General features: G+C 41.9%; 1 protein-coding gene across 1 annotated transcript; it reads left to right on the top strand.

The window, feature by feature from the left end:
- The first annotated feature begins 10,285 nt into the window (after positions 1-10,285).
- On the top strand, positions 10,286-10,701 carry LOC119806517 (40S ribosomal protein S25-like). Its single transcript, XM_038318292.1, has one exon. It carries the CDS (start codon positions 10,324-10,326, stop codon positions 10,699-10,701), a length of 378 nt encoding a protein of 125 aa, XP_038174220.1. The 5' UTR covers positions 10,286-10,323.
- The last annotated feature ends 1,070 nt before the right edge of the window (positions 10,702-11,771 follow it).

The raw sequence follows: 11,771 nt of genomic DNA, 5'->3' as shown, positions 1-11,771 counted from the left end.
AGGGACGCTCAGGGTTCAAGCCCTGAGGACTTTTTTGCCAACCTCATGAGGCATGAAATTCCATGGTCTCCTGTCCTCTCAATGACTGACCCTTTGATGGAATCCAAATGACCGAAGATGCCGCTAGTAAGGACTGCACATTTGAAGGTGAAGCCGGCTCAGGCGGCGTTATCTTCAAAGAAACAGGGATGATGGAATCTCCGGGGAATTGTATGAATTGTGCTCAGAAATGGAACAGATGCTGATAACTGACTTGCACCTCGGATTATTGATTAACTTTTGGGAAACTTGACTGTCAAGATGTGTGACATCTTCCAGATAGGATGTCTGGGTGATTGACCTAGCCTTGGAGCACTTGGTGGAACCACATCCCAAGAACTCAGTGAGTTGTTGGGACACTGCTGAGCCCTGCTTGCGGACTGCTCCAAGGAAGCAAAGCTGTATTGTAAGGTGGTGAGCTGAGATGCAATTTTCTGTGTATGGTATCAGGAGTGGGACCATATTAGATTACATCCTCTATAACTCAATCATAGTTGAGAATTTAGTGCCAATAGATACTTTTTTAAGGCCAGGTAGTAGTGGCGCACTCCTTTAATCCCAGCACAAGAGCCAGAAGCAGTCAGATCTCCGTGAGTTCGAGGCCAGCCTGGTCTACAGAGTGAGTTCCAGGACAGCCTGAACTACTCAGAGAAACCCTGCCTCAAAAAGAAAAACAAAAACAACAAAATAAAAATACAAGTTACGTATCGCCACGTTAAGTGTCATAGATAATCTTCGAAGGTACCTTCTATAAATGAAGGGATTGGTGATCACGTCCTATTAAAGTCAGAAATCAGTTAAGGAAAAGAATTTGGTGTTAAACCCGGGCAACCTATGGCAGAGTCGGGCTCCCTGCATGCCTTCTTCTGCATGTCGTCATTACCTACACTCTCCAAGACCTTGTGTACCTCTTGGAGCTCATTCTGCAGAAGCCCTGTTTCATTCATTTAGGTCTAATTTAAAGGTCCCCTCTAGGACCCTTCCCTGCCTGGGTTTAGACTACTGCCCCACCCTTGGAATTGAAACTCTTAGCCTTCCTTTGATTTGCTGATGAAGGTAATTGTGAAGTTGTAACGCATAATAGATAAAGAAGTATCTATTGGCACTGAATTCTCAGCTATGATTGAGTTATAGAGGATGGAACCTGATAAGGACCCACTCTTGCTACCACACTCAGAAACCTGCAAATCTCAGCTCACCACCTTGCGACACAGCCTTGTTTCCTTGTAGCAGAGGGATCCTTTGTTGCTCCTCCCCCACCACCATTTCTCCCAATAATAATGTCTCATAAACCACAGGAGACTGTCGCAGGGCAGTAACTTCATGCCACTGGAGCGAGTCTTGCCTCCACTTCGTTTTGGATTTCATACTATACGGTTCTGTCACATCCGGGATGCCACCAGTCAAGACACTGAAGAGTTAACATCTACAAAGGGTCCCTCACACCATTCTTTCATACCCTTATCCATTCCCCTCCATCCACCACCGACCTGTCCTCAATTCCTACAAACTTTGTCGTTACAATAAAGAAAAGGTTGTATTCTCAGAAACTGCGCCTAACTTGTCAGAATGGGCTTTCTTAGCCTGACTTAATTCACTAGCGCTTGTCTACACAAATGAGCTCAGGGAGTCCTGTCCTTTCCTTTTCGTTTCTGAGCGGTATCCCACTGTGTAAGGAAACGTAACTGTTGGGCCACTTCCTTCCTGCTAAGGGAAGCTGAGTTGTTTTTGGTTTTAGAACACGTAGGAGTAAAGCTGGCAAGCAGGCGCACACCTTTGATCCCAGCACTCCCAAGGCGAGCAGGGGATTTCAATGACTTCAAACCCCCACTCCCACCCCCACCCCTATCTCAAAAAGCAAAAAACAAACAAACAAGAAAGAATGATGCTGGCATAACACTGCCTCGCTCTGTTTTGTGTCTGCAACCGGGCTCTCATTGCTCTAGGATAAATGGGAATGTGGTTGCTGCCTTGTACAACAAGAGCACACAGTCTGACAGTGGACTTTCACACCCAGGACACCCGAACCATCCAGTCTCACCATGTCTCAGCAGCATTCCACCTTGTCATCACCATTTTATGCAGTCCGCTACGTGTGCCACAATGTCTTATCCTGGTTTCAACCTGCACTTCCAGAACGGCAGAGGACAGACGTTAGGCGTCTCCTGATGCGTGTGGTGACATCTTGGTTTTTTTTCTCTCAAGTGAAATATTTGTTCACATCTTTTCCCGTTTTCTAATGATGTGTTTTAGGTTTCTTTCTTGATTTTTGTTGAGATTTGAGGGTTCACTCTACACTCTAATTGTGAATTCTGTATTTGATCTATCGCTTGCCTATTCTTCCCCCCGGGGGGGGGTGGCTTATTGTTTTATCCTCTTTTTAAGAAACTTTCACAAAACAAACATGTTGTCAATATTTGAGCTCATTTCATATTGTCCTGTTATGAATGATAATTTCGTTATCAAGTCTAAGAATGCCTTTCCTATCTTTGAGAATTTTGTCCCATATATTTTTTCTGAAGCTTTAATCGCTGTATAATTTACATTGAATTTCACGGTCCGATTTTTATGTGTGATGACTATGTGAAAATTGCAGTCTGTCTGTCTGTTTTGCCGGTGGTGATCTAGCACCATTTTTCGGAGAGGCTGTCCTTTTTTTTTTATTGGATTGTTTGGCATCTAACTCGGAATTTCCTTGAGCAACTTTCTTGTAGCTATGGGGGGAGGGGTTCCCTCCAGTAGTGAAAGTATCTGTCCCCACATTTGCAATATTGTATCCTTTCCTCTACTCTCTAGACCTTAATAGTGGGGAGTGATTTTCCTAGCTGGCTCTTCCTTGAAGTGTTTTGTTTTTATTTCTTCTAAAATTTACATGACTCATGTAAACTTTACAATGACGTTTTCTATTTGTCAAAACCTATACTAGGGTTTTGATAGGGACTGTGCCAGTCTTAAGTCAGTTTGCGTGGTGCCCAAGAACTTCGGTTTACTGAGTTCTCTTTATGAGCAGATCCAGAACTTCATCCAGATGAGCAAGAATCCTGCTGAGCTGATATTACGTTTAGATATGATTTGAGCGTGTCCGTGTTCTGTAAGCCTGGCCCCTAGTGTGATGATGTTGAGGTAGTGTCTGCCCTCAGAAAGGGTGATACTGTTCTACAGAATAGATTCCTTCTCCTAAGAATAAGCAGTTCCAAAGCTTACTGGCCCACCATGCCACCTCTCTTGCCTCATCTTTCACCATGCATGTTCTTCTTCATGCTCCTCTACCACTGTGATGGTATCCACTATGAGAACTTCACAGAAGCCAAGCAAATGCAGGTACTGTGCCCTTATGGGAAACTTAAGCTACATAAACCTTTTTTCTTTGCAAACTACTCAGCTCCAAGTATTGCTACTGTGAGAGCCAAAGTCATGGTTTTAGCTTTAATTACTGTGCCTAAGAGATCAATGAAACAAAAGTTTCTTCAACCTGTAAGCCCCCTGCCCAAGGACAGATATTCCCTGAAATGTCGGTGCTATTGTTTATAGGAGGTAACAAGCCACGTGTTTTCAACCCCCTGAACAAGTTTGTTTGCCTTGACTGCATGGGATGTGCTTGATCACATGCAGGTTGGAGGTGCAGAGCAGGAAATAAATCAGAATGGACACTCACTTATTCTTGATTGAACACAGGCAGGCAGGAAGTGTTTCAGGATATATGCTTGCCCCTGATTGGACCTGATGAGAAATATGGTGGCCTTATCGGGTGGCCTTTTTAAGCCTCTGCAAAATGTGAATCCTCTCCATTTTCTGAGAACTAAGGAATAGACCTGGCCAGAGTCCATCATCCTATCCAGTATTTAATTAAAGTTTGCTTCAATTTTGGCTCAAATATTGTGGTAGTGGTTAATTCTTGACTGGCAGAATTAACTCTATATTAGAGAAAATGTACAAATGCAGTTAGTTCAGCCAAAGCCCCCATCCTTGATACCTGATCAGATTCCTCATCTTTCACTTGCTGTCCTATCCCCTTGCTCTGTCTTTAGTTCAAATCCTGTTGATCCAGTTTACTCAGAATTCTCCTAGTCTTGACATTTTGCTCTTATTTTCTACGTATGAGCCCCCAGCTTATGCCTTGGTTATAAATTTCCACTGTCCTCATCTCTCTCTGTAACTGCAAAATCTCTTGGGATAGGTTCCTATGACTATCATGATAATCCTGGTAAAGTCTCCTTATGGTTTGTAACAAGAATCATGAGTCTCCTTATGGTTTGTAACAAGAATCATGAGTATTTTGTTTCCTTAACAAATGACATCTTTGCTATATCAGAGTCTCCTAAGCAACAAACGTAGCTTGTCTGTCTACTCATAAAAATGGTTTTTGTGGCTTCTTTCACCTGCCTCCTGTAACTTTCAGCAGACACATCTTAGTAAGTGTTTTGTTGTGTATATGCCTAACTAGACCATTATCTTGGTGCACTTATGAGTGGCACCATGTTTAAAATTTGTTTCTCTTTGTTCAGAATGTTAGTGATTAATCTACTGTTTTATTATTGTGTTCATTTGTAGCGTCTGTTTTTTCTTTTCTCTCCTTAGGCTACAGGCTGTCTCTTTTTTCCAGTCACTGGAAAGAAAGCTCTTAGCCCAGGCAGAAAGAATCCTGTGTCTGATGTGGGATTTACCTCTGTGTACTATGAATATGTTGTATTACCATTGGTTATTAAGAGAAGCTGTTTCAGCAAATGGCTTAGTAGAGTAAAGCCAGGTGGGAAATTCGAACAGAAATACAGAGAGAAAGTAGTCAGAGTCACGGAGACACTGTGTAGCTGTTGAAGGAGAGAAATACCAGCCATCAAGAAAACCTTACCGGTAAGCCACAGCCTTGAGGTGATTCACAAATTAATAGAAATGCGTTAATTTAAGATGTAAGAGTTAGCTAGAAGTATGCATAAGCTATTGGTCAAACAGAGTTGAAGTTAATATAGCTTCTGTGTGATTGTTTGGGCCAGAGCAGCTAGGAAACGAACAAGCAGTCTCTGTCTATACGTGTCCACTGCTTATTCTGCTCATCAACCCTCTTGCCCTGTTCTCCTGATGCTACAGTTAAGCAGTGATTTGGGCATGTCTATGAAGGTCTTTTGGAGATGTGATTTATCTAGAATCAGTTAACTTTTAGTCTTAGAGGTCATCATAAGTCATTTTGTTGGGCACTTAGTTCTGTTTTTAGTTTTTCCAGAAACTTCCCTAGTTTCATGATCATACTCAGATTCAGATCATTGCCTCAGATCATACTCCCCACAGCAATGAGTAGAGTTTCTCTTTCCCCACATCTGCATTAGCAGTTACTCTCTTGTTTTCTTGATGTTAGCACTCCTGACTGAGGTGACTAAGATTTTCAAAGCAGTTTTTAATTTGCACTTCCCTGAAGGACAAGAATATGAAAGATTTTCCTAATTATTGACCACTTCTGTTTCCTCTTCTGAGACTCTGTTCAGTTCCTTAGGCCATTTCTTCATCTGAAAATGTCGAGGAAGCATTTAACTTTTGACATTCTTTATCTATCCTTCGGAAAAGAATGTTCTTGCTATTGTACAAAAAGACACACGAGCAAAGCAAAAGTAACTAAGCAGGGTGATTTCCTTAGGATGGTATGCTACCACACAGGTACACACACCAGGAGGGGCTGTCACGTGGTTTTTATTCTGACAGGTGGCAGCTGTGTCTCACCCCATTGGTGGGAGCTTACCTTCACGAGCTGACGTGATTGGCTAATGCATAATAGGTATGAAACAGGAGATATGGGGGTGGCCAATGAACAAACAGGTATGCACACAGGGACTTCACATTCTGGGGAAGATGTGTGGAATACTGGTCCTTGCCAGGCTAGCCTATTTTTAATAGGGGAAAAATGTTTCTCATAATTCTCTCCTCCTTTTCATACATTTTCCACTTTTTCTTAAAACTCAGTAGCATATACTGACTATCAAAGCCTTCGGTGACTATAAATTGTTACCATGAGGGACTGGAGCACTTACTGCTAGTGTGTGGTGAGAGCAGCCTCAGCAAGCCTCTCATGATCCCTGACATAATAACCTATCTCTTAGCATGGCTTGAAAACTACCCTTATGTTTTAGGGATGGCTCCTCACCCAGGCAATTGACCCAGCCCAGCCTGGTCTCCACTTTGGCTAGAGATTCTATTCTCTTGACCAGATGGAGTTTTCTCTTGTTAAACTTCCGCTGTTACTCTAACATCTGCACCCTGCCGCTGAAGACAGAACCTTAAAATCACTTAGAAACCAGAACCAAGATCAGAGCCACAGAACACTTCTGACATGTCTGGCATCTGGCAAAGATGAGGATGCTGAGAAGCCCTTGTGTGTTAGTTAGGGTTCCTCTTGTTGTGAAGAGACACCATGGCCACATTAACTCGTTAAGGACAATACTTAATTGTCATTGGCTTACAGTTTAGAGATTTACTCCACTATCATGATGGGGAGCACGGCAGTGCATAGTGCTGGAGGGCAGACATGGTGCTGGAGAAGGAGCTGAGAGTTCTACAGATTGATCCACAGGCCACAGTAAGTGAACTGTGTTCTACACTGAGTGCATCTTGAGCATATGTGACCTCAAAGTCCACCCCCACAGTGACACACTTCCTCCAACAAGACCACACTGCCTAATAGTGCCACTCTCTGTAGGCCAAGCATTTAAGCACATGAGTCTACGGGGCCATACCTATTTAAACCACCACACCATGAGTATTTCTAGTTTTTAGACTCAAATAAATAAATTAATAAGCTACTTACTTTTCATTTGGGATTTTTTTTTTACCTTGAACTGCCTAGCCAATTTTTATTTCCTGTTTTTATTGCTGACCCATACTCCAAAGAGTATAACTCTAACTGCTGTTATGGAATTTGCATGATGACTGATCTTACTACTTCAAGTTGAATAGGGGGACCCAGTATGGCACTTGGGAACTCCTCCGGTGGGCCTATCTAAAAGACCCCAAAAGCACATCAGCAACGTTATTTATATAATAGCTGGGCATAGGGAGGAAAGGAAGTCCTTGACAGATTTCTAGAAGCAGATGTGAGGGAGAAGCAAAGGCAAGAGTTTCTAGTATGACAAGTCCTAGGAAGAAAACCAGGAAAAGCCGGATATTTGTTCCACGTTGAGACCCACATCTGTGAGAACCTCTTCGCAGACTCTGAAGAGCATCCATCTACTGGGCTTCTCCTCATTTTTTATTTTTGCTTCCGAGGCTGGTATTCCAGAGGGCTAAACTCAAAATTCGCCCCCAGGCCCTTTGATAGATGTTGAAGTCTAGGGGGGTCTCTCTCAGATGGCATCTAGAGAGGAGGAAGAAAGAAGAAAATTGGCAAACATTTAATTCATAGATGAAAGCAATAGTGGTCCTGGCTCTCTTGACTGTAGGCAGTAGTTGCAGTGAGCCAGGGGCTGAACTCCTCTACATGGGCAGAAAATTTCTCATGCAGAAGAAAATCTTTAGTGAGAAGCAGTTGTGTAAATAACATCATATGAGCCTAATGTCTGAGAGAGCAATCCCTTGACCTGTTAAAGAAACAATCCAGTTATTTTAGTCTTCTCTTATACTTTCCTCTTGGATGTTTAAGACCATGTTGACAGCCAAAATTAACTATCTTCTGCTCACTACCTCCTATCAAGGCCAGTTGAGTATCTGATCCTGATGGATCACTTGGTCTTAGGAGGAACCTCTGGCTCCTCCAGGCATCCTTTCTACCAGTCATTTTATCTATGCGCAGCTAACTCAAAGGCCTTGCTTGAAAAGCATTGAGGATAATTTCCGTCTGTGTTGATGCTCCTCTTTGTAGACTGAACACCAGTTAGAGTTCATTTGGTGAGGTCTTCATGACCTCCCCAAACTCTTGGAGTCCCCAGGTGACTCCCCAAGGTTACAAAACATTCAAGAGATGCCCCCACAGTCCCTGGAACCTACTTGACCTTGAAGTCACTTATTTAATTTCTCTGACTTCCTCAGTATAGGCCTCTAAGTAAGAGTATTAAACACCCACAAGGTCAGTTACCCTGGGATGATTGCTTTGTACTACTGTGCAGTATTTAAATAAAGCTAGGGCAAAAGCCCAATACTTTTAAAGAGCTTTGTTATGATGAGCAGACCAATTACTTTGCTGATTTAAGCAAATGTTCAACATCAAATCCATTGAGCTTTGACCTTGGACATTTTAATGTCATGTACATAAACTCTCATCTTTTACATACCTCATATAACTTGACCAGACCATTGTAACTTCCCTGAACCTTACCCCTATCTTTATCACCCTGGAGAAACATCTTCATAGGATTCTTTACTAAAAGTATTTCCATTTCTGTATTTTTATAATGTTTTCTTATACTTAATTATTTTCTTAATACTGTAAGACATGGGAATTTTTTTTTTTTTTTTTTTGGTTTTTCGAGACAGGGTTTCTCTGTGGCTTTGGAGCCTGTCCTGGAACTAGCTCTTGTAGACCAGGCTGGTCTTGAACTCACAGAGATCCGCCTGCCTCTGCCTCCCGAGTGCTGGGATTAAAGGCGTGCGCCACCACCGCCCGGCTAAGACATGGGAATATTAACAAACAAATCTGTCATCTCTTGTGAGAATCATATCTCCAAGGGAGACTACGCAATGAGGAGTCTCTCCCCTCATCATAAGGTTTCAATGACAAGCCAAAGTTTTATTTCACCAAAAGTTTTATTTCACCCTTTGAAAGTACAGTAGTACTTTCTTGTTGGGACTGCAGGCCTCCAAATAATGATATGGAGACTCATTATTAATTAGGAAAGCTTGGCCTTAGCTTAGGCTTGTTCTTCTAGCTCTCATAACTTAAGTTAACCTAACTCTAGTAATCTATGTTCTGCCAAACTGCTTTTACCTCTCTCCCATTCTGTGTGTCCAACTTGTTCTGTGTCTTGCTGGCATCTCCTCACCTCTCTTCTTCCCCAGAGTTCCTCTATCTCCCTGGGAGTCCCACCTATCTTCTCCTGCCTAGCTATTGGCCATTCAGCTCTTTATTAAACCAATCAGAAGGCCCCTTCGGCAGACACATATTTACAGTATGCAAAAAGATCATCCCACAACAGGAAAGCAAAGAGTTTATTGAGTTTATTTTTAGGGCATGGGTGAGGGGTCACTGACAGGAGAGTGGTGACCAGACAGACAGCAGCTGCCCTAGAAAGTCTCTACCTAGTAGAGATGACAGCTTCCCCTCAGCTGCATAGCCTAAGCCCCCTTCCTAGTCTATGTACTCTAGCTCCTCTCCAAGCCCTCAAGGCCATGGGGAATTAGGGCAGAATTGCACACAACTGTCTGGGGTAATTGGCTGGACACTCAGATGTGCCTCCTTCCCCATCTTTTGTGAAGGACACTAACAGTCAACAAGCCCAGCTGTGAGGATCTCTTATAAACAGGCATAGATGTCCTTATGAAAATGGCAGTCATTTGGTTGGAGGATACTGCTGAATCCAAGTTACATACATAGGATAATGTAATAAATTCCCTGGCAATAAACTATTAAATTATGAGGCTTTGTAAGTAAGTTACCAGGTAAACCTTAGAGATAGAGAAAATACAGGAAAGAGTCTGTTTTATGCTTTGTACGGTCCAGAGAATGATCTCTTATAGACACACTTTTTGTTTTGAATGGATGCAAGTAGCAGAGAGAGAGAACCAGCAATATACAATCAGTCACCAAACTGATGTTTATAACATCCCGCAGAATTCAGCCAAGGAATCCCTGTATCCTTTTTCTTTGATTATTTGTCCCCGGCAATGTCTTGCCATCATCTGGTCTCCAGGGGCACTGCACAGACGTGGTGCACAGCATACATGCAGGCCAAGCATTCATACACAAAAAATAAAAACAAAGGAAAAATGTGTATGTGAAGAAAGGAACTCGATTCTTAAAAGGAGTTAATCCCAATTTAAAACCTTAGCAGCATGTTGCTTCTCTCAGTTAGAAAAGTAACCTCAGGTGATACCACGGTCTAAGTCAGTGTTGGACCTAACCTCCCAAGTGGCTGTCTGTTTTTCTCCTTGCCCCAAAACTGCTCCATATCTTCCAGGCACCCTGAGCAAACCTTGGTGGAGATAGAAAACGTGAGAATTCTGTGCAAGAGAACATAAGGAGTTAAAGTTAGCATCAGTTAGTTCCCACCACATGGCCACGGGTCAGCCTCAAAACCTGGGACATGAGCTTTTTTCCCCCTGACATCTTAGGGAGGCTGCAGTGGTCGTAGCCACTCTCCGAGCTTCATCATGCCGCCCAAGGATGATAGGAAGAAGAAAGATGCCGGAAAGTCGGCCAAAAAAGACAAAGACCCAGTAAATAAGTCCGGTGGCAAGGCCAAAAAGAAGAAGTGGTCCAAAGGCAAAGTTCGGGACAAGCTCAACAATCTAGTCCTGTTTGACAAGGCTACACACGACAAACTCTGTAAGGAAGTTCCCAACTATAAACTTATTACTCCAGCCATGATCTCTGAGAGGCTGAAGACTCGCGGTTCCTTGGCCAGGGCAGCCCTTCAGGAGCTCCTTAGTAAAGGGCTTATCAAGCTGGTTTCAAAACACAGAGCCCAAGTAATTTACACCAGAAACACAAAGGGTGGAGATGCCCCAGCTGCTGGTGAAGATGCATAAACAGGTTCAATCAGCTGTACATTTGGAAAAATAAAATTTTATTAAACCAAAAAAAAAAAAAAAAAAAACCCTGGGAAATGAGGGCTGAGGATTTTGCCCAGGGTAGGATACAAAGAAGGGTTTTGGAGGCTTTTAACTACTGCTTCAATCTAGTTGCTGGTTCCAGGTCTGTTTATGTTGTTCATGTCATCTTTATTAAATTTGGTGGACCATTGTGTTTAGGAAGTTAGCAATTTCTTCTAGATTTTCCAGGTTTGGAGAAAAAAGTTTTCAAAATGTTCGCTAATGATCCTGGGGATTCATTCCACTGAAGTCTGTTATAATGCTTCTCCATTCCTAACTTTTGTTAATCCTGTCTTCTCTGTCTTTGATTATTTGTCTAGGGATTTGCCAGTTTTGTTTATTGGACCAAAAGAACCAGCTTGAACTCTTTACTTGATCGATTTCTGCGTTTTTCTTTGTGTCTCTATTCAATTAGTTTCTACTTTAATCTTTAGTATTTCTTGTCATCTACAGTGGTTAGGTTTGGCTTCTTGTTTTTCTAGAACATGGAAGAACATTTTCTAGAACATTGTATTATTAGATTATTTGTGTTATCTTTGATTTTTTTAAACTGTAAGCAGCTGTTCCTATACTCTTTAACCATATCTAAGAAGTTCTGCTACTGCTTTTATATTTTCCATTTGATTCTAGAAATTTAAAGTTTTCACTTCTTATTTCTCCAACATCCCATTTATACAAGCATACATTAATCATTTATGCAGTTTTATGCTGTCTCTTGCTATTGACTTATAGTTTTATTCCATAAAATCTCATAAGATACACAATTATTTTGATTTTTTTGATAGTTGATGTTTGTTTTATGCCCTATCATTTAAAAGAAAGTTCCATTGTACTCCATATCTATTTATGGCATAATTTAGATTTGAAATTTCTCCCTGGGTTTTGCTCCAAGAATTCTATCTAAAGATGTGAGTCTCCCACAATTACTAATAAGACCTATCTATCCTTTTGTGTCTTTCAGTGTTTATTTTATGGAATTGGGAGCCCAACTTTGGTGTATAAATATT

This window comes from Arvicola amphibius, chromosome 1, assembly GCF_903992535.2.
Source record: "Arvicola amphibius chromosome 1, mArvAmp1.2, whole genome shotgun sequence".
In the NCBI taxonomy this organism is placed as follows: Eukaryota; Metazoa; Chordata; class Mammalia; order Rodentia; family Cricetidae; genus Arvicola; species Arvicola amphibius.
Note: the sequence above shows the minus strand (reverse complement) of the source record. Positions and strands in the feature narration are given on the sequence as shown.

Coding starts and splice junctions, on each gene's coding strand:
- LOC119806517 (XM_038318292.1), top strand. CDS start 10,324: ATGCCGCCCAAGGATGATAGGAAGAAGAAAGATGCCGGAAAGTCGGCC.